Source organism: Molossus molossus, unplaced genomic scaffold (assembly GCF_014108415.1).
Source record: "Molossus molossus isolate mMolMol1 unplaced genomic scaffold, mMolMol1.p scaffold_m16_p_1, whole genome shotgun sequence".
NCBI classification, from domain to species: domain Eukaryota; kingdom Metazoa; phylum Chordata; class Mammalia; order Chiroptera; family Molossidae; genus Molossus; species Molossus molossus.
The window spans coordinates 40172392-40196257 of NW_023425344.1; the positions used below are offsets into that span (position 1 = coordinate 40172392).

General features: G+C 37.8%; 2 protein-coding genes across 3 annotated transcripts in view; one reads left to right on the forward strand and one right to left on the reverse strand.

Annotated features, from left to right (window-relative positions):
- The window catches only part of POLR2B (RNA polymerase II subunit B), a 54957-nt gene that overhangs the window by 27771 nt on the left and 3320 nt on the right, over positions 1-23866 (forward strand). For both annotated transcript variants that reach the window (XM_036261883.1, XM_036261892.1), the window contains exons 14-23: positions 1647-1801; positions 3354-3552; positions 3867-4035; positions 11222-11318; positions 12319-12413; positions 18289-18539; positions 18620-18709; positions 18957-19064; positions 20279-20392; positions 20967-21127. In XM_036261883.1, coding sequence (XP_036117776.1) covers positions 1647-1801; positions 3354-3552; positions 3867-4035; positions 11222-11318; positions 12319-12413; positions 18289-18539; positions 18620-18709; positions 18957-19064; positions 20279-20392; positions 20967-21127 — 1439 coding nt within the window. The remainder of the gene's footprint in view (positions 1-1646; positions 1802-3353; positions 3553-3866; positions 4036-11221; positions 11319-12318; positions 12414-18288; positions 18540-18619; positions 18710-18956; positions 19065-20278; positions 20393-20966; positions 21128-23866) is intronic.
- On the reverse strand, positions 2243-2624 carry LOC118636510 (protein S100-A10-like). The gene is given in 3 exon segments (XM_036271620.1): positions 2243-2370; positions 2373-2390; positions 2393-2624. Coding segments are annotated over 3 exon segments (378 nt in total).

Here is a 23866-nt window from a genome sequence, read left to right on the forward strand (position 1 = left end):
ATTTTTTATATTTTTTAGGAATATATTTTTTAGTGCTATCCAGTAGAAATGTAATGTGAGCTGTATGTTCAGTTTAAATTTTTCTGGTTGCCATGTTATAAAAGTAAAAAAAAAAAAAAAAAGAAAAGAAATATGTAACAAAAATAAATTAATAAATAAAAAAAGAAAATAAATTTAATAATGTATTTTATTTGACCTGATACATCTAAAATATTACAATTTCAACATATAATCAAAGTGAATATTATTAATGAAAAATTTTACTTTTTTTTTCTCCTGATACTACCTTTGAAATCCAGTGTGTAGTTTATACTTAAGCATTTTTCATTTCACATTGGTCACATTTCAGGTGCTCAGTAGTGATATGTGGCTAGTGACTACTGTATTAGACAGCTAGGGTGTAAGCCATTTGTCTAGAGCAGCAGTGCTCAACCTGTGGGTTGCGACCCCTTTGGGGGTCAAACCACCCTTTCACAGGGGTCGCCTAAGACTGTCTGAAAACACATATATCCGATGGCAGTTCTTAACAGTAGCAAAATTACAGTTATGAAGTAGCAACAAAAATAATTTTATGGTTGGGGGTCACTACAACACGAGGAACTGTATTAAAGGGTCGCAGCATTGGGAAGGTTTGAGAACCACTGGTCTAAAGGGTGAGTGGGAAAGTCAGGCTTATTACCGGGGAAGTATTATCAAGGCAAAATGATATTGAACTGGTTATTGAAAGGTTACAGAGTGAAGTATATATGATTATATCAGAAGCAAAATAAGAAATTGTCATTTACTAGTGTTTGTGATTATCAGAAATATTTTTTTATTTTACTTTATCTTATATGATATTATTACCAGATGTTGTTGTTCAGCTCTGTAATTACCAAGGTTATATATTTATCCTTTATAAGATTTTATTTTGATTTTTTAATTTATTTTATTTTGTTAATCCTCACCCAAGAATGTTTTTCCATTGATCTTTATAGAGTGGAAGGAGGGGAGGGAGGGAGGGTGGGAGGGAGAGGGAGAGAAATACTGATATGAGAGAGACACGTTGATTGGTTGCCTCCTGCATGACCCTAACTGGGTCGGGAATTGAACTTGCAACTGAGGTACATGCCCTTGACCGGCAATCAGACGTGCGGCCCTTCAGTCCGAGGGCTGATGCTCCAACTGCTGAGCCAAACCGGCCGGGGCCCTTTATATGATCTTTAATTATACCTAGATTTTTTTTTTTTTTTAATCCTCACCCGAGGACATTTTTCCATCTTTTGTACAGATAGAGTGGGAGGGAGAGAGAGGAAGGGAGAGAGAGAGAGAGAAACATCGATGTGAAGGGACACGAGTGGCTGCCATCCACATGACCAACCAGGGCCGGGGACAAACTGCAACCGAGGTACATGCCCTTAGGGGGAACCGAACCCGGGTCTCTCCAGACCGCAGGCCGACGCTCTAACCGCTGAGCCAAACCGGCCAGGGCTATACCTAGATTTTTAGTATATTAAATAATGATAAACTGTTAAGATTTGTCCATTTTATTTGGTAATTGGTTCTCCAGAAATTCATGAGGAGTTGTATTGTATTTTTAGCTAATAAGCCTTGTGATACAGAGAAGATAAAAGTCCATGAGACTGTTTTGTTTTTTTTATATCTAGGTTTCGATGATCAGAGATATTCGAGAGAGGGAGATTCGGATCTATACAGATGCAGGTCGTATTTGTAGACCACTTCTGATTGTGGAAAAACAAAAGCTACTGTTGAAAAAGAGACATATCGATCAACTGAAAGAGAGAGAATATAACAACTACAGGTAAGTACATGCAGTGAGAAAAAAATTGAGATATAATTCACATACCTTAAAGTTAATGAATTTAAAGTATGCAATTCAGTGGTTTTTGGTATATTCACAAGATTGTGTAACTATCACCACTATCTGATTCCAGAATATATTCATTACCCCAGAAAGAAACATTGTACTCATTAGCAGTACATTTTTTTGGTTAATTTTTGTTATCAACTAAGGGACTTATCAGGTTTTGTTTAAGTATAAAAGTCTTTGTGATATGTAAAAGCTAATAATAAGTAACAAATATAACACCTTTTTTTAGGAATTAAAAAAGAAATTTGTTTATTGAGGGCAAGAGGATGCAAGCAATATAAAAATCAAAAGCTTATCTGGCTTTAATTGGCTTTTCTCTTGTTTAATGGGGGTGGGATTTTATTTGTACATTTTTTAAGGGTCCCAGTCTGCTCATGTAATCTTTATACAGGGGCAAGCTGTGGGGCACATTTTCATTAAGTGACCCATTGGGAAAACTCTTATCAGGATGGAAGTAACTGCTTCCTTCCTTCCCTTCTGTTTTTTGTGAACTACAAAACATTGCTGCATGCGATAGTGAGCCAGCAATTAGGGTAAAGAAGCTCTGGAAGCCCACTCTGCTGTCTTGGCACTGGTCCAGGTCCTTCATTATTTTGTCTATAGCCAGAAGGTCTTTTTGGTTTTCCAAAAATCCAGGGAACTCCTTTTCCATGAGTACTCTCAGGTCCTCCTTTGTTAAGTAGCTTTTATCCCCAGCAAATTTACGAAACGTAAGCATCATGGATTCCATGACATGTTCCATTTGAGACAGCATTTTGGTGAGGTCTTGGCAGGAAGAGCAGCAGGATTATTCAGCTCACTGGGACATGCAGCCAGTGACGAGTGTGTGTGTGTATGTGTATTTTTTCCCATCTTTTTTGAAGGATAGGAAGGTATTTATTAATCCTCACCTGAGGATATTTTTTCATTGATTTTTAGATAGAGTGTGAGGGAAGGAGTTGGGGAGGGAGAAAGAGAGAGAAACATTGATGTAAAAGAGGTACATGGATTGCTTGCCTCCTGCATGATCCCTACCGGGGCTGGAGATCGAACCTACAACTCAGGTAGTTGACTGGGACTCAAACCCAAGACCCTTCAGTCCTCAAGGCCAATGCTCTAACCGCTGAGCCAAACTGGTCAGGGCGAGTGTATATATTTTTATTGTTTTTAAAAAAAGAGAAATCAGTATGTGTGATAAAAGCCCCCAATTCACACTCTCCTCTTCAAAAGTAAATACTGTTAACAATTGAGTATATATTCCTCCAGCCCTTGATCAGTATGTTTATATACTTACCCCTACCCCCACAAATAGTTTCTTTAGAATAAAGCAAAACAGACTAATAATAATAGTTATGTTCAGTAACTTTCTTTTAATAATGAAATGCCTGTTTTGGAACTCTTCCTATGTAAGTAAATATAAGTACAGGAATACTCTTTATTATGTAGAATGCTTAGTTAAAGGAGTTCAGGAAATAAGGAAATTAAAAGAATTCTTCTTTTTCAGTTGGCAGGATCTTGTGGCCAGCGGGGTAGTAGAATATATTGATACTCTAGAAGAAGAAACAGTGATGCTGGCAATGACTCCAGATGATTTACAGGAGAAAGAAGTAGCTTATTGTTCCACATATACACACTGTGAGATTCACCCTTCAATGATTCTTGGTGTCTGTGCATCTATTATTCCATTTCCTGATCATAACCAGGTTGGTAGCTATTTCTGACTTCTCATTTGTGAGGAATTGGGGGAAGTAGAATAAAATAGATTTGTCTGTAGTTTTTAAAGGAAAACCTTTTCATGAAAAGGCTATGGACTCCTGTAGAATCAGCATTTAACATGCTTTATTCTTGAGTTTTGCTGTTAAGAGCATAATTAATTATTCCAAGGGTTACCACTTATCTTTCAGAATAAAACAGAAGCTTGACCAATCATAAACTGATTTATGTAATAACCTATAGAGTCTGTTATTTTAGAAATAATTTGATTTTTATTGATGTTGCCTTTTATATTTACCTTTAGTCGCCTAGAAACACATACCAGTCTGCTATGGGTAAGCAGGCTATGGGAGTTTATATCACCAACTTTCATGTTCGTATGGATACATTGGCCCATGTTCTCTATTATCCTCAAAAACCACTTGTGACTACACGGTCTATGGAATATCTACGATTTAGAGAGCTGCCAGCAGGTATGTTCAGTTTTGTTCTACCTTTTTAAGATCCTATCATGCTTAAGGCACTTTTCTGGGTGCTTGGGAAAGTAATAAAATGCATATGACATAGTCCCTATTTCCATGGATTTTATAATGTGATGGGAAACTTGAACACAATTAAATCGAAAGGTAGATATGTCAGAAGTGTTGTGATGGAGGTACAGGGTCTTTTGGTAGCACAGAGTGAAGGAAATGATTGATTTCGTGGGAAGTTTAGAGCTAATATGGGAGAGGTAGCGTTTTAGACTAAAGTTGATGAATTTGATAGAAGGTTCCTAGATCTAGGAACACATGAGAGATGGGAACAATCAGTAGTCATGTCAGTTTAATGTGACTGGAATATAAATGCATGTGAGTAAAGCTTGGTCTCACAGTGTGGAGGACAGCAGGTTGAACTTCATTTTGAAAATGAAGACTTTTTTGAGCAAGAAAGTAATACAATTAGAAATTTATTTTACGAATATCACTCTGGCGGTCGTCTGAGGAGTAGATTAGAGGCAGATACAGTAGTAGCACAGAGATAATTTAGAGGTTTTTGCCGTGGTCTAAGTGAGAAGTGGTCAAGCCCTAAAGAAATGAAAAAGAGTAAGGGGAGATACATGTTGGAATACATTGATGACTGATTGGATGTGTATCGATGAAGAGAGGGAAGAAAGGAATTGGAAATATTTATGGTGTTTCTGGCTTGGGTGATCAAGGAGAGAGAGGTGCTGTTATAAAGATTGGAAGCACATTAGAAGAAGGAAGAGGTTTTGGAAGTGAGTTAAATTTAGTTTTTGACATGTTGATTTTGAGTTGCTGCTAGAACATCTTAGAAATGATCTCCCAGTAGTGAGTTGCAAATATGGCTTGAAAGAAGATAAAATCTAGATCTGTGAAGTTTTTGAGATATTAATGGTAACTATAGATTACTATGAAATTGCTGAGGTTAAATACAGAGCTAGAATACAGCCAGAGACAGAACTTAAGGCAGAGTTAGAATACAGCCAGAGACAGACAGAACTTGAGGCACCAGGAAAAGAAATCGGGAGAGGGGATTTGAGACAGCTGATGAGGAGGAGAATAAGGAGTTTGCAGGAGGAGATTCTCAAGGAGACTGGACAACAGGCAAAATGGTGCAATCTAAAGGGATGGGAATATTGAATATCAGTGGACACAGCATAGTCCTTTGGCATAATTGTTTTATTGTATTATTAACAGAATTTTGGCTTTGGCTGTGGGTAACATTATTTAGTAAAGTGTGCCTTTTAAGTAGTGGCTGAAAATTATTAACTATAATAAGGTATCTAACATTTTTTTATTGATTTTTGAGAGAAAGAGAGATAGAAACATCAATGTGAGAGAGATACATTGATTGGCTGCCTCCTGCACGCCCCTTACTGGGGATTGAGCCCGATACCCAGGCATGTGCCCTGATTGGGAATCGAACGAGGACTTCTCAGTCCATGGGACATTGCTCAATCCACTGAGCTACACCGGCTGGGCAGGATGTAACATTTTGATAGCAGATTCTCACAAGTTAGAAGGATTTATTTTTCAAGTCCTCCACAAGGGGTTACTCTTGTCTAGAAAAACAAAATCTGTTAGGTTTTCTACAATGCTCTTATCTTTGGGCTATGCTTACAGTGCTGTTTTTTTCAACATACAGGTACTAGTTTATTTATAGCTAGGGAAGAAAAGATATAACTGAAGGACTGGATTTGAAATAACATGTTCTTTGGTACTGATATGAAGTGGTGAGGGCATGGCTGGTAGGGACTATCTGCCTTTCAGTTCTATTATTATTTTATGCCTTAACCATGCTGTCTGTTTTTAAAACTTTATTTAGAGATACTTTCAAACTTAAAGAAAAATTGTAAGACTAGTACAAGTAACTCCTATATACTCTTCATCCAGACTTCTAGTTTACATTTTACCACATTTGCCTTATTTTTTCCCTTTCTGTCTTTCTGAACCATTTGAGAATAAGTTGCAGACATGAAGCCACATCTCTCTTTAATTCTTCAGTGTATATTTCTTAAAAACAAGGACGACTCCATACTTCAGTCATCAAAATCAGGTGGTTAACATTGATACCCATCTAGTCAGCAGCCCCCATTCAGATTTTGCCAGTTGTCTTCATAATATTCTGAGTCTAGGATCTAATTTAGGCCTGCATTGCATTTAGATGGCATGTCTCTTTAGTCTCCTTAATCTGGAACAGTTCCTTAGTCTTTCCTTGACTCATGACCTTGACGTTTTTGAAGAGTTTACGTAAGTTACTTTGTACATTATCTCTCAAATTGGGTTTGACTGTTTTCCTCCGTGATTACATTTAAGTTATGAATTTTTGGTGGAACATAGGAGCGATGCTGCATTCACAGTGCATTATATTGGGAGGCACATGCTCTCTGTGTGCCCCACAGTTATTTTAACTTTTATCATGTGGTTAAGATGGTGTCTGTCAGGTTTCTCCACTTTCTGTTAATTATAAGTATTTTGTTCTTATTAGTAAGTAATAAGTCTTTTGTGAGGAGATACTTTGAGGCAATGTAAATATCCTGTTCCTTGTCCAACTTTTAGCCATTAGTTTACCTTGATGATTGTTGCCGAATGGCAATTTTCTAATTTCATCATTTCTTCCATGTGGAGGCTGAAATTGTTCCAGATTTTCCAGTAGGAGCATCTTCAAGATGATTCCTGATAAGTCCTCATTATTCTTTAAGTACCTTGTTACACTTTGCCCCAGCTTGGGCTTTCCTTTCCCTAAATATGGACTCAGCCATTTCCCCTTTCAGTGAGGATAGTATATAGAAACCAAAATTTGGGTGCTAGGTATGCTCCATGTTGTCAGGCTGTCACCTGGGTTCTCTTGGCTGACAGAACTAGGAAAGAATATATATGCATATACCCATATACACCCTCTTCTCTATTTTTATGTTTCTCTATATTAAAGAATCACCTGGCTGTGGTGGCTCAGTGGATTGAGCATTGTTTCATGGACTGAGAAGTCCTGGTTCCATTCCTGATCAGAGCACATGCCCGGGTTGTGGGCTGGATCGCCAGTAGGGGGCGTGCAGGAGGCAGCCGATCGATGTTTCTCTCTGATATCAATGTTTCTATCTCTCTCTTCTTTGCTCTCTAAAAAAATTAATAAAAACATATTAAAGAAAAAGATTTGTGAGTTCACACTAGCATCCCCCATCCCAACCCAACATCATAGTATGTATTTTATTTTGTTTATTTTTTATTTTTGTTAATCCTCATTTGAGGATATTTTTCCATTGATTTTTAGATAGAATGGAAAGGAAGGAGGGAGGGAGGAAGAGAGGGAAATATCGATGTACAGAGAGACATTGATTGGTTGCCTCCCGAAGGACCCTGACCAGGGCCGGGGATCAAATCCGCAACCCAGGTATGTGTCCTTGGCTGGAAATCGAACCTGTGACCCTTTGGTGTTTGGGTCAACGTTCTAACTGCTGAGCCAAACCAGCCAGGCCATAGTGTTTATTTTAGAACTGCATTCTCTGACAGTGAGAAACCTGGCTCCTGTTGTCATCAATATATTTACTTCTTTGCTCAATCTACTGATGGACTCAGTCTCCTGACCTTCCTGATTGAATGATTGGATCTGGCCCCTGCCTAACACACCAGCTTCATTGGCTAAATTCTGAGCCCTGACCAAGGGGAATGGGCCAATCAGTTTATCTCAAGGACTGTTTTTTTGATTAGTATCATTCCTGTTTCTATAGAGTACTGTTATCTTGATTGACATCTGGGAGCAAAAATCCTTGTGACAAAAGTTCACATTGACTTAAAGTGGGTTGGGACTTTAAGCCCCTTCAGTGCTGAGCTAAAGCTTGAAGTAGGTGAGGACAACGAGGCATGAAAAGTTTGAACTTGGCTAACAGGTGGGTTGTTATCTCAGATTTCACATGTGTATAGTTCTTGGGCTGATGTATTTTTAACATAGTTATTAATATTTATTGAGCATTCAGTTTGTGTGAAACAGCAGTCAAGGCGCTTTATACACGTTATTTTCTAAGCATCATAAAAGCTTTGTGGCGTTTCTTTACCTACAAAATGAAAATGATAATAGTACCTACATCATAAAGCTTTTGTGGTGATTAAATGGTTAAATCCACTTAAAACTCACGGCTTAGTGCCTAGCAGTTAGGGAGGAGTAAATGTTAGTTGATTGGTTATAGTGGTGATTATACCATCTCTGTTTTACAAACGTGGAGACAAAATCAGAAGGGTTATTTGCCTAAAGTTACATAATTTAAATATATAAATCCAGAATTTAAATTCTGGTTTATTTATTTACTTATTTTTGACCTTGACCTGACCCCCCATCTCCCTTTGTTGTGATCTTTCCTTTTCACTACATTGCTTCCTGATTTTGGGCTTTTTTTTTCTTTTAATATATTTTTATTTATTGATTTTAGAGAGAGGAAAAGAGAGAGAGAGAGAGAAACATCGATGAGAGAGAACATTGATTGGCCACCTCCTGCATGCCCCCCACTGGGGATTGGGCCCACAACCTGGGCATGTGCCCAAACGGGAATTGAACCGGCGACCTCTTGGTGCATGGGTTGATGCTCAGCCAGTGAGCCACACCAGCTGGGCAATGATTTGGGGCTTTTAAGCTAAGAAAAAATACTAGAAACATAATTTAGAAGTTTACTGTTTTATTTACATTTAGCTGATCTATCATACCTGCCTAAATACCTTGGATAAGGTTATAGGATGGAGGACATTGTCTCCTGGCTGTAGTAGATGTAGCATATGTAGGCAATCCAGGGATTGTCACCCAACAGGCAGAAAAGCTGTATTGGGGCCAAGACAGTCGAATACCTATAGGCTGTATATCTGGAGAAGAGTGGGGCTATAGCAGTGCTCCGTGGAAACGTGAGGACATGCTAGGGAAGTCTTCCCATGCCATATATCACAAATGTCACATATGTCCTAGGATCACATAACGTCTCCCAGACTCTGAGATTTCTGCAAATTCTCGATTCTTTTCAGGTCCCCCTGCCTTCAGAATCCTACATTACGCTGCTTGATTGTGTGAAACTTAAAATTCCTCTAGCTCTCCCGAAGAATGTATACAAAAGGATGATGACCAATGTGGATGTTACTAAAGAGTTATTAGAGGAAATCATTTAGATTTCAAGAGGAGTTTTTATTACATACCCGAGAAGTGGTTATTTGACATTTCTTTTTTTTTTTTTTTTAATCCTCACCCGAGGACACTTTTTCATTCTTTGTTCAGATAGAGCAGGAGGGAGAGAGAGAGAGAAACATCGATGTGAAAGGGACACATCGAGTGGCTGCCACCCGCACGACCAACCAGGGCCGGGGACAAACTGCAACCGAGGTACATGCCCTTAGCGGGAACCGAACCCGGGTCTCTCAGGACCGCAGGCGGACGCTCTAACCGCTGAGCCAAACCGGCCAGGGCTATTTGACATTTCTGATCTCTTCTTGACTGCCTGCTACTAGGTGCTTGATCTCTGGCTTTTCCCAGGAAGGGCTCAGCTTCCCTGACACTTTTCTTCCTTCCCTTGGAGAATTTCCTTGTCTCCTCCCTCCCTAAGCAGAGCATTCTATTTTTCTGCTCCCAGTGTAAATACACCAACCCATCAAGGTGCTCAGAAGAACAAACACCCTCTTGTTTCTATGATCCTTCTTCCTTAGAGAACAGTCAAGGTTATATTTAGCACAAGTATTGAGTGTTATCTGTTAAATAGGCTTGCAGTCTCAAATTTGTGCAGGGCGAGGCCGAACTGGTGAGTAGTTGGTGAGTGGAGGGAAGTTTGCCTTTCTATTAGGTTTAGCCCTGTTCAGCTTCAGCTGTGGTTGTGATGTGTGTCTGCAGGCCCAGTGATGTCAGATCTGATCTTTCAAGAAAAGTTTGAATCTAAGCTTTTGTGTGAATTTAGTTTTTAAAGTGTTAGGAATGAATTCAGGTTAAAAACAAACTCTGGAATCAACTACCTTGGGCCAGTGTGTTTAAAACAGCCAGTGGAAAGCTTCCTATGGCATAGTAGCCAGAGCTTTTGAGGACGAAATGTAATTGTCAGGAAGGAGGGCCTGCCCTTTGCATGTATCTCTTTCACAGACTCGGTGTCTAGTTTGGGTTGGGAATGAGGAGGAATTAGAGACTTGGAGGAGTGTGTCTAAAGTGTCCCAGGCCCAACCAGCAGCGCTGCCACCCTTCCTCACTCCATGTGTATAAACAGTCCCATTGCCGCTGTGCACATAAAGGGGTAAATGAAGGGTGTGTCTTGTTGTGAAGGGTGGGTTTGTTTTTTGAAAATTGAATTTAGCTCTAAGGAAACAAATGTAAAATATTTATTTAGAATTCAGATAACCAAAATATTTAATCATCCAGATTTTGGTTCCTTTATATTCTGTAGTCATAATTTTTATTTCCACATTTGAAATTTTTAAAACACAATATTATGTTAGCTATAGCTTTAGAGTGTATTTTAACTTTTGGAAAATCTGATGATTCACAAATATGCGGATTATGTTCATTGAAACTACTCACATTTAACAATTATTCCTTATATTGTAATCTGGTGTGTTTTCAACTTTTTTTTCATTTTGAATACTTGTTTTTTTTTACAGTTTCATCAAATGTAGTTTTGGCATCAGCATCTAAGTGTAAGATTTTGGTGGTGAAACTATAATATCACTTTTTTTGGTGGCATAGGGAGAGAATCTAGGGAGCGGAGCAGGGCTGGGAAGAGGTAGTACCAGGTTCCAACCTAAAACCAGAAATCAGCCTATTGCTTTTTAACTTGGATCATGGATAAGTTACTTAATTGGTTCTTTCTGATAATGAGAATAATAATAATACCTTGTTTATTACTGTGAGACACATGACACTTGGTTGGGGAGGTACTTTATAAACCTGAGGTAACTTGTATGTATAATCACTAATTATCAGAAAGGATATATTGGGAATGACTGCTCTTAGGATTTGCTTGTATTACATGTTAAGCCATCAGAGTAGTTGCCTCACAGATTGCTATTCCAAGAGTAGACTTTGACAGTTACCATGGTGAGAACACCTGTGGAAAATTTGGTGAAATAAAATTGATGTAAAAGAAAGGGGCAGTTTTTCTTTGTTTCTTAGATGATGCTTTAATGTATGCTTTTCATTGCACCATAGGTATCAACTCCATTGTGGCCATTGCATCATACACTGGATACAATCAAGAGGACTCTGTTATCATGAATCGTTCAGCTGTAGACCGAGGCTTTTTCAGGTCAGCTCTTTATAAAAGTTGTTGAATTCAGATACAGTGGAAATATTAATATTTTAATTTAAAAAGTTCTCTAAAAATTGCTTGACTTATATGTGTTCAAACTTTTTGGTGGTTTTGAAGATTAGGCTGGAAGAAATTTTAATCTGACAGCAGAGAAATTTTTCTGTTAAGATATTTTATCTTTTGCCTCCGTTCATGAAGCTTTATGGCTGTCTGGCAGGTACATGCTGTTGTATGACCACCTGTGTAGAGTTTAGTGTGGTGAAATCAGTGCCTTACTCCAGAAAGCAGAAGGCCTGGTTGATGGTCATGAACAATTAAAGACACTGCTTCCTTTATCTCAGGATTTTCAGATGCTAATATTTTGATCCCCTCCTCCCCTTTTGTTACCAAATACATGTCTGCATTTAGATAATAAAGAAGTATCTAAGAAATAAAAACAAACCTATAAATAACTGTTAAAATTATTATGTGTTTTATTTTCAATCTTCATTTCTATTCTGTTATTTTATTAACAAACAATTTCAAATCCACATCATATGAAGATTTGTTAAATAACTGGGAATTTAGAAGAGGATAGATTTTTTTTTCCCCTGTATAGTTTCAGAGGATAGCACTAGGACCAGAGGGTAGAAATTATAGCTTAATATGTCACAGACTTCTTTCTTGAACTACTGGAACAGATGCTGGGTGACCATCTCTGAGGGTCCCTATGGAAGGATTCTTACTTTGGGTGGGAGGTTGTACTCAGTGACATTCGGTCCTTCCTGTTCTCACATATAATTCCAGCTATGTTAAGGTTATGGGTCAAATGCTACATGTTATGACCCATGTAACAGCATTTAGGACTTAATTTTGACCCTTAATACACTTAACTCTTACCCTAGATTCATGATGTAAATTATTTCCCAAATATTAATTAAGTGAAAAGTATTGGTATGTTCTAAGCTGTATTATTAGAAGAAAATAGAAGTTACCTTCAGAATCATGTGTTTTTTAGGTCTGTTTTCTATCGATCATACAAAGAACAGGAGTCTAAAAAAGGATTTGATCAAGAAGAAGTTTTTGAGAAGCCTACACGTGAAACATGCCAGGGTAAGTGATTTTAAATTATGAAATTCATGTTAATTTGCCATGTTTTCCTAATCTGGGTTTTGCACCACCCCTCTTTATTTATTTTTTGATGGATCCAAAGTTTTTATTTATTTATTTATTTTTAAAATTAATTAATTTATTTTTGTAACAGATGTTTCTCCTTTTCCCCCCACTGATTTGCCCCTTTCCCTCCCTCCCCACCCTGTCCCCTGTTTTGTTGTCCATGTCCATTGTTCATGCATGCACGCATATAAGTTCTGTGCTTTATCTCTCCCCCACAACCCCCTCTTCTGGGGATTGTCCGTCTGTACCCCACTTCCACATCTCTGGGACTACCCCATTCTTCAGACTGTTATGTTCATTATATTCCACATATAAGTGAGATCATGTGGTATTTTTCTCTTCTTGGCTTGTTTCACTTAGGATAATACTTTCCAGGTCCCTCCATGTCGTCTCAAAGGATAAGAGATCTTTCTTTCTTAGAGCTGCATAGTACTCCATTGTGTATATGGACCACAGCTTTTTTATCCATTCATCTACTGATGGACACTTGGGCTGTTTCCAGATCTTAGCTATTGTGTAAATAGTGCTGCTACGAACATGGGGGTACATATATTCTTTCTGATTGGTGTTTCAGGCTTCTTAGGGTATATTCCTAGAAGTGGTATCACTGGGTCAAATGGAAGTTCAATTTTTAATTTTTTGAGGTAACACCATATTGTTTTCCATAGTGGCGGCACCAGTCTGCATTCCCACCAGCAGAGTACTTGAGTCCCCTTTTCTCCACAACCTCATCAACACTTGTGTTTTGGTGATTTGTTGATGGTGGCCATTCTGACAGGTGTGAGGTGATACCTCATTGTTATTTTAATTTGCATCTCTCTGATGATTAGTGATGTTGAGCATTTTTTCATATGTCTCTTAGCCATTTGTATGTCCTGTTTGGGCAGGTGTCTATTTAGTTCCTCTGCCCATTTTTTCATTGGGTTCTTTGTCTTCCTTTTGTTGGTTGAGCTCTATGAGCACTCTATATATATTGGAAATTAACTCCTTATCTGATATATCATTGGCAATTATGCTCTTCCATACAGTGGGTTGCCTTTCCATTTTGATGATTGTATCTTTTGCTGTGTAGAAGCTTTTGAGTTTGATGTAGTCCCATGTGTTCATTTTCTCTTTTGTTTCTGTTGCCTTAGGTGATGTATCAGTGACAATTCTGCTGTGTGTGATGTCTGAAATTTTGTTGCCTACAGTTTCTTCTAGGATTTTTATGGATTCATGAGTCACATTTAAGTCTTTTATCCATTTTGAGTTTATTCTTGTGTATGGTGTAAGATGATGGTCTAGTTTCATATTTTTGCGTGTAGCTGTCCAGTTTTCTCAACACCATTTATTAAAGAGGCTGTCTTTACTCCACTGTATGCTCTTGCCACCTTTGTCAAATATTAATTGAGCATATTGCCTTGGGTCCATTTCTGGGTTCTCTGTTCTGTTCCACTGGTCTATCTGCCTGTTCTTGTGCCAGTACCAGGCTGTTCTGATTACAGTGGCTTTGTAGTATAACCTGAATTCTGGTAATGTGATCCCTCTAACTTTGTTCTTCTTTTTTAAGATTGCTGTGGCTATTTGAGGTCTTTTTTGGTTCCATATGAACTTTTGAAGTATTTGTTCTAGTTCTGTGAAGTATGTAGTTGGTATTTTGATGGGGGTTGCATTGAATCTATAAATTGCTTTCGGTAGTATGGACATTTTAATGATGTTAATTCTTCCAATCCATGAACAAGGTATGAGCTTCCACTTTTTTATATCTTCCTCTATTTCTTTCTTTTTTTTTTTTGGTATGTGCCCCTAGCGGGAACTGAACCCAGAACTCTCTGGTCCGCAGGCCAACGCTGCAACCGCTGAGCCAGACCGGCCAGGGCTGTTTCTTTTTTCAATGACCTGTAGTTTTCTGCGAATAGCTCCTTTATTTCTTTGGTTAAGTTTATTCTTAGGTATCTTAATTTTTTTGCTGTGATGGTAAATGGGATTGGTTTTTTAGTCTCTCTTTCTGTGAGTTCATCATTGGTGTATAAGAATGCCGTTGATTCTTGACGTTAATTTTGCATCCTGCTACTTGCCAAATTCATTTATTAAGTCTAGTAAATTTTTGATGGAGTTTTTGGGGTTTTCTGCATATAGTATCATGTCATCTGCAAATAATGACAGTTTCACTTGCTCCTTTCCAATTTGGATCCCTTTTATTTTTTCTTCATGTCTGATTGCTGTAGCTAAGACTTCCAGTACTACGTTAAATAAAAGTGGCAAAAGGGGGCATCCTTGTCTTGTTCCTGTTCTTAAGGGAAATGCTTTTAGTTTTTGTCCATTGAGTATGATGTTGGCTGTAGGCCTTTCATATATGGCTTTTATTATGTCGAGAGATGATCCCTCTATTCCCAGATTGCTGAGCATTTCTATCAGAAATGGGTGCTGGATTTTGTCGAATGCTTTTTCACTGTCTATTGATATGATCGTATGATTTTTATCTTTCATTTTGTTTATGTGGTGTATCACATCGATTGATTTGCAAATATCGTACCAGCCTTGCATCCCTGGGATGAATCCCACTTTGTCATGGTGAATAATTTTTTTGATGTATATCTGGATCCGATTTGCTAGTATTTTGTTCAGGATTTTGGCATATGTTCATCAGGGATATTGGCCTGTATAATTCTTTCTTTGTAGTGTCTTTTTCTGGTTTTGGAATTAGAATTATGCTGGCCTCATAAAACGAGTTTGGAAGTCTTCCTTCTTGAATTTTTTGAAATAGTTTGAGGAGAATGGTTGTTAGCTCTTCTTTGAATGTTCAGTAAAATTTCTCCATGAAGCCGCCCGGGCCTGGGCTTTTGTTTGCTGGGAGAGTCTTGATTACATTTTCAATTTCTTCTGTTGTTATTGGTTTCTTAAAGTTTTCTATCTCTTCCTGGTCCAGTTTTGGGAGACTGTATGTTTCTAGAAATTTGTCCATTTCGCTTAGATTATCGAATATGTTGCGGTATAACTGTTCATAATATTTGTTAACAATCCTTTGTATTTCTGTGGTGTCAGTTATTATTTCTCCTCGTACCCCCCCTCTTTAATTTTTTTTGTCACATGGGAATATGTTTCTATGTTATTCTTAGAGCTCATATTAAAGAAAATATGTTTGCCAAAATTTTTTTTTTTATGAATTTTTTATTTATTTTTTTGTTACAGATATTTTACCTTTTTACCCCATTGGCACCCCCCACCCCACCCCACCTCTGCCCCATCCCCAGCTTAGTTGTCCATGTCCATTGGTCATGCATACATGCATATAAGTTCTGTGGTTTATCTCTTCCTACCCCCCACCCCCTCTTCTGAGGGATGTCAGTCTGTGCCCTACTTCCATGTTTCTGGGTCTACTGTATTCCTCAGACTGTTATGTTCATTATATTCCGTATATAAGTGAGATCATGTGGTATTTGTCTTTTTCTACTTGGCTTCTTTCACTTAGGATAATACTTTCCAGGTCCCTCCATGTCGTCTCAAAGGATAAGAGATCTTTCTTTCTTACCGCTGCATAGTACTCCATTGTGTATATGTACCACAGCTTTTTTATCCATTCGTCTACTGGTGGACACTTGGGCTGTTTCCAGATCTTAGCTATTGTAAATAGTGCTGCTATGAACATGGGGGTACATATATTCTTCCTGATTGGTGTTTCAGGCTTCGTAGGGTATATTCCCAGCAGTGGGATCACTGGGTCAAATGGAAGTTCAATTTTTAATTTTTTGAGGTAGCACCATATTGTTTTCCATAGCGGCTGCACCAGTCTGCATTCCCACCAGCAGTGTATTAGAGTCCCCTTTTCTCCACACCCTCGCCAACACTTGTTGTTTGATGATTTGTTGATGGCGGTCATTCTGACAGGTGTGAGGTGATACCTCATTGTCGTTTTAATTTGCATCTCTCTGATGATTAGTGATGTGGAGCATTTCTTCATATATCTTTTGGCCATTTGTATGTCCTGTTTGGAGAGGTGTCTATTCAGCTCCTCTGCCCATTTTTTAATTGGGTTCTTTGTCTTCCTTTTGTTGAGTTGTAGGAGCACTCTATATATATTGGAAATTAACCTCTTATCTGATACATCATTGGCAATGATGTTCTCCCATTGAGTGGGTTGCCTTTCCATTTTGATGATTGTTTCTTTTGCTGTGCAGAAGCTTTTTAGTTTGATGTAGTCCCATGTGTTCATTTTCTCCTTTATTTCTGTTGCCTTAGGTGATGTATCAGTGAAAATTCTGCTCCTTATGATGTCTGAAATTTTGTTGCCTACATTTTCTTCTAGAATTTTTATGGATTCACGGGTCACGTTTAAGTCTTTTATCCATTTTGAGTTTATTTTTGTGTATGGTGTAAGTTGATGGTCGAGTTTCATTTTTTTGCATGTAGCTGTCCAATTTTCCCAACACCATTTATTAAAGAGGCTGTCTTTACTCCACTGTATGCTCTTGCCACCTTTGTCAAATATTAATTGAGCATATTGCCTTGGGTCCATTTCTGGGTTTTCAGTTCTGTTCCACTGGTCTATATGCCTGTTCTTGTGCCAGTACCAGGCTGTTTTGGTTACAGTCTCTTTGTAGTATAACCTGATATCTGGTATTGTGATCCCACCTATTTTGTTCTTTTTTTTTTCAAGATTGTTGTGGCTATTCGGGGTCTTTTTTGGTTCCATATGAACTTTTGAAGTATTTGTTCTATTTCTATGAAATATGTCGTTGGTATTTTGATGGGGATTGCATTGAATCTATAGATTGCTTTGGGTAATATGGACATTTTAATGATGTTAATTCTTCCAATCCATGAACAGGGTATGTGCTTCCACTTTTTTATATCTTCCTCTATTTCTTTTTTAAATGACCTGTAGTTTTCTGCAAATAGGTCCTTTACTTCTTTGGTTAAGTTTATTCCTAGGTATCGTAATTTTTGTTTGCCAAAATTTTTTTATCTAGGAGTGGGCTTGGTACAAATTATTCTTTCCTGGTAGATTCTGCTTTGAAGAAGGTATTAGGAAATCAGGTCATATAATTTATGGGACACACCTCAGCTTCATTTTCATTCGTACTGTGTGTGCTCTGTCCCTCAGTTTATGTATTTGCGTGGGAACTCCCTCTGCTCTTCACATTGTGGCGTGAACATAATATTTGTCTAGTCATAGTATTTGTATATATTTAACAAATAAATGAGAGGAGACCAAGAATGTTTTTGTATCTTCCAAAAAAAACTCAAACTTATTTTCTAGTTATTATTTTTACAGACACCTAAAAAATGTGTATGGGTGGAATGTCCTAGGGAAATGGGGTATCTCAGCTTCCATTTTGACTTCTAATAGTATTGCATGAAGTAAAATGGGTTTTGTTTCCCTAGGCATCTTTCTATTATGCCATTTCCTGGGGTGCTTCTGTGTAGCAGTGAATTGATGTCCAGTGAAGTTAAGATTACTACATAAGATAAAATTCAAAATTTCTGTGGGAGGATGTGTGTAGAGGGCATAGGTATTTTCTCATGTAATAATAGAGATCAGAAGATGGCAAAGCACTTATCCAAAGTCACCCAGTAAATGGAGAGTCTGCTTTTTCAGTGTTCAGCGCAGTGCTTTTTAGAGTTCAGAATAATTCGTAATATATGTAATAAGGGCATTATATTATTACCAAACATGTGGTCATGGTGTGTTAAAGATTCCTGTGAACTTCTGTGACTTGGAATTAATTTATGTATTTGGTTTTTAATCTCGAGGTGGGGGGGTTATGTGACATTTTAAATACTTTTCTGTGTGGCAGTACCATTTCAGAAAATTTTGTCTGTTTCCTTGTAGGTATGAGGCATGCCATTTATGACAAGTTGGACGATGATGGTCTGATAGCTCCTGGGGTTCGTGTGTCGGGAGATGATGTTATTATAGGCAAAACAGTCACCTTGCCTGAAAATGAAGATGAACTGGAGAGCACTAATAGACGCTATACCAAGAGGGACTGTAGCACTTTCCTCAGAACTAGTGAGACGGGCATTGTGGATCAGGTTATGGTAACTCTCAACCAAGAAGGATATAAATTTTGTAAGATAAGAGTGAGTATAACTTTGTCATATCGCTGTTTATAGAAAGTAAACCAGATTGACTTAACTAACCTATTTTTATATGAATTCAGGTACGCTCTGTTAGAATTCCACAGATTGGAGACAAATTTGCCAGTCGACATGGTCAAAAGGGTACTTGTGGTATTCAGTATAGACAAGAGGTAGGTATTTTTTATGTTTCTCACTCCTGACCCAGAGTTTTGTTGAATATCTTATTAAATCAAAATTTGCTTTAACTTAAGAGCCCACAATTTGCTTGCCTTTTCATTTTAGTGTTGAATAAGTATGTGAACAGACTATATTAAACAGAATTTAGGACGTAGAAAAGTTCAGATGAGGGGGGGATCAGTTCTGGTTCCATAGCTAAGAGATTTCAGTTTAAGTTTCTTTTTAAACATTTGTTTGTAGGATATGCCTTTCACCTGTGAAGGTATCACCCCCGATATCATCATAAATCCCCATGCCATCCCCTCTCGTATGACTATTGGTCACTTGATTGAATGTCTTCAAGGGAAGGTAAGAGATTTCCTTTAATAATATGGGTTCCATGCCCTGGCCAGTTTGGCTCAGCATTTGGAACATCAGCCTGTGGACCACAAAGTCCCGGGTTCGGTTCCTGCTAGGGGCACATACAAAAAAACCCCACATACTATGGGTTCCAAACTGATGTTTCTTCCAAAATGATGATAGATGATTTCTCTCTCATTTGCGTCAGGGTACTTTGGAAAAAGCTAGTATGATACTACTGACTTCTCTGCTTTTAAACTGGTTATGATTATGCCTTTTTTTTTTCTTTAGCAAAAATTTGCAGTTATGGCTAAGTCAGAGTTTTTATAAAATTTACTATATCCAGCCTATATATATACAGTATATGTCGGTTACCCTTTGACTGCTTTTCTGTAGATGAGGGTTAATTCATTGGTGGTTAGTTCACTGAGAACCTAATTTTATAGTTGTATTATTAGTTGTGTGTGCATCTTTCAGTGGAGGTTTTTGTTTTTAAATATCTTGTTAAGGTAGAATGGCTGCAGCCTAACGAATGAATGCCTTGGTTTTAGGGCATTAATATGTTATTTTCCTTGAGCCATAGGAAGTATTTGGGAGTCTCTCTTTTTGTAAGTTCCTATGGATAGCTTCCTATTTGAAGGGTTGTAATTGAGTTTTCATTTTTTGGTAAATTAGATATAAATACTATGTTAATAAAATAAACCGTTCAATGTCACAGCTTTCCGTAACACAGATTTTTTTAAGTTCAGAAAGGACTTTTAAAATTTAATATATTTTTGATACAGATTTCTAAGGGGAGGTAGAAGGAAAGAGACTTTTATTTATTTTATTTTATTTTATTTTTTTAGATGGTTTTGAAAGAATGTTTATTAAAGCTGGGGACAGTGAAACAAGATACGATAGAAGCAGCAACAGGAGAGACATTAGACAGGGCTGCTTTGGCTCCCCAGAAATGTTACAGAAAAGAATTAAACTTAGGCTGAGCTGCTTTGGCTTACTGATTAGTCAGAGCAAAGGGGGCCTTGGAGATAGGTTCAAGGGATTAGCCCAGGGCGAGCTGCCACTGCCCATTGCCCTCCTCGTTGCAAGTCTTGTGGGGTTCTAGAGTTTAGGAGGTGCGTGTCTGGGGGCGAAGAAGAGGGAGAAGAGAAAGATGTGGGCGTGCTCCTGGGAGGGAGAGCATGCTGGAAGAAGCCTTTTAAAGACTACTTTTTTGTTTAAAGGTTTCAGCTAACAAGGGTGAAATTGGTGATGCCACTCCATTTAATGATGCTGTTAATGTGCAGAAGATTTCTAATCTTTTATCTGATTATGGCTACCATCTCAGAGGAAATGAGGTATGTTTGCACTTACATTTACTAATATTGCTTACATTTGTTACTTGTATTTTTTTTGTGTACAGTCGGCCCTTGTTTGTCGCGGTTAATCAGTTCCAGACTCTACCGCAATAAATGAATTTCCATGACGTACGATTCTTTATTTATACACAGTTGTCCCTTGCCACTTCATACTTCGACTTGGCTTCACTCTGTCGCAGTTTTTTCAAATACTATACTGTATTGTGTAGTTTCATTCTTAAACCTTTTATTGAAGTATAACATATACTTCAAATATGTGCCCAAAGTATAAATGTATAGCTTGGTGAATTTTCACAAAAGTGAACATACCTGTGTGACTGGCCTCCAGATTCTGAAAATTAAATTATCAGCCTTCTTTTATGCGTAGATGCCCCCTCTTGTGTCCCCCTCCTCCGGCAGCTACCTCCCCCCCTCCAAGGTAACCACTCTTCTAACAATATAGATTAGTTTTGTCTGTTTTGATTTCTATATAGATGGAATCATACAGTGTGTATACATATATTCTTTGAACTTGTTTAATATTTTTAAGTCTGTGCTTTAAAATCTGTTTCAGGTCCTGTACAATGGGTTCACTGGTAGAAAAATCACATCACAAATTTTCATCGGCCCCACTTATTACCAGCGTTTAAAGCATATGGTGGATGACAAGATTCATTCTCGTGCTAGGGGACCTATTCAGATCCTTAATAGACAACCTATGGAAGGTAGATCCCGGTAAGAGAGCTACATCAATTTCATTATTAATTAGCCTTTTCTTAATGAAAAATGTCAAACACATATAAAAATAGAGATAAAGGTATAATGAAACCCCCATGTCCTTGTCAGTCCACTTCAGTAATCATCAACTCGTGGCACTACCACCTGTTTTGCCTGATTATTATTATTATTTTTTATCCTCACCCGAGGACATTTTTCCATTTTTTGTTCAGATAGAGTGGGAGGGAGAGAGAGGGAGAGAGAGAGAGAGAGAGAAACATCAGTGTGAAAGGGACACATCGAGTGGCTGCCACCCACACAACCCAACCAGGGCCGGGGACAAACTGCACCTGAGGTACATGCCCTTACGGGAACCGAACCCAGGTCTCTCCGGACTGCAGGCCAACGCTCTAACCTCTGAGCCAAACCAGCCAGGGCGTCCCCTGGTTATTTTTAAGGATAGCCCAAACACAGTTTTTTTCTGTATAAATATTTTATTACATATTTATAAAAGAGTGCCTCTCAAATTTCTTTATTCTAGGACCCAAAAGCACTTTTGTTTATTAATTGTATCTGTTGATATTTATCCTGTTAGAAATTAAAACAAGAAGGTTTAAAATATTTATTAATGTACTAATATAACAGGACTTTATATACTGTTATGTAAAGTCATAACATAAATAACATTTTAACTAAAAAATAAATATATTTTTCAAGTGAATTTAGTAATGAGTGGCATTGGCCTACTTTTTTGCAAATCTTTATAATGAGCTGGGTTATGAGAAGACAACTGGATTCTTGTGTCTACTTCTACATTCATTCCAATGCAGTATTTTATTCTTTACATTTAAGTATATGAGGAAAATATGACCTCATGTAGATATGTGGTTGGAAAAGGGAGGAATTATTTATTTATTTATTTATTTATTTAATCCTCACCCAAGGATATTTTTTAATTGATTTTAGAGAGAGAGGAACGAGAAGGGGAGAGAGAAAAATCTTTTTCTTTTCTTTTTTTTTTATCCTCACCTGAGGACATTTTTCTATTCTTTGTTCAGGTAGAGTGGGAGGGAGAGAGAGGAACAGAGAGAGAGAAACATCGATGTGAAAGGAACACATCGAGTGGCTGCCACCCGCACAGCCGACCAGGGCCGGGGACAAACTGCAACCAAGGTATGCGCCCTTAGCGGGAACCAAACCCGGGTCTCTCAGGACCACAGGCCGACGCTCTAACCACTTAGCCAAACCGGCCAGGGCGAGAAAAATCTTGATGTGAGAGAAACACGATTGGTTGCTTCCCATACACACCCCATCCAGGGACTGAACCCGAAACTTTTTGGTATATGGCACGAGCCACCTGGCCAGAGCAGGGAGGAATATTTTCATTACCTTTTCAGGTGATTGTGGATATGTTTTTGGATGCTACATCAAAATGACAAGTGTAGTATCTTAAAAGTTAGTTATAATGTAGAATCTGAAACCATGTAAGTGAATATTTAAAATATAATTAAAATTCATTGGCCTGTTTTGCACTATTGAATGTATCTTTCACATATGCATAATTTTGTAGCATCATAATTGGTCATTTGGGAAATACTGGTTCACTAAGTTATGCAGATTTTTAAATGTTTACATATTTTGCCCAGCTGCTGTGGCTCAGTGGATTGATTGTCGTCCCATGCACCAAGAGGTCCTGGTTCAATTCCCAGTCAGGGCACATGCCTGGGTTTTGGGCTTGATCCCTGGTAGGGGGTGTGCAGGAGGTAGCCAATCAATGTATCTCTCTCACATTGATGTTCTCTCTCTCAAAAAATCAATAAAAATATATTTTAAATAAATAAATGTTGACATATCTCATTTTACCAAAAAACAAATTTACATTTGTGAATATCACCACTGATGTCATCAGAAAAGTCTTTTTTTTTTTTTTTTAATTAGTTTATTTATTTTTGTTAACAGGTGTTTCTCTTTCTTCCCCCACTGATTCCCCCCTCCCTGCCCTGTCCCCAGCTTTGTTGTCCATGTCCATTGTTCATGTATACATGTATGTAAGTTCTGTGGTTTATCTCCTCTCTACCCCCCTCCTGGGGATTGTCAGTCTGTACCCCACTTCCATGTCTCTGGGAAGAAAAGTCTTTAAGTATAAAGCCCATAGTGTTGAATGGAGGTTTTCTTAAATTTTAATTTTTTATTGAAAACTCAAATTTTTAATCATTTACAACAAATACTGAAAATTGTTTTTTTTTGAAAGGCTAACTTTTTTCCTTTTCAGAAAAGTGTGCCAAATACCTAAGTGTGAATTAACATAATTGGTGTATTAATATGATTGAGGTCAGCTATTTCTTCAGGTAAAAAAGATACTCCATCATAAAAGTGACTACTTCAGAATCATGCAAGTGCTTTTGTTCAAAACCATCATAACTCAGTGTACAACAGAAGAACTTGATGAGAACTTCATGTTTTGTCATAGAATATTAAAAAGATATGTATTGTTGAGTCAGGGTTTAATGAAAGTAATCGTTTTACTGCTTCAGCACCGATATTCTTAAGTAAAACTGGCTTTTTTCTTTCCTTCACTCATAGTAGAAAATATGACTGCTAGTAAAGTTTGGTTCCACCGCCTTGATTTGTGTTCAGGTGCCAGCAGTTTTATTCAGTTACTTTGTCAACAGAGTGAAAGAAGCAGATGTGTTGTTAGCAGTATTATAAAAATAGTTTTTACCCTCGGGCCACACTAAGGTCCATGTTTTGCAGTTG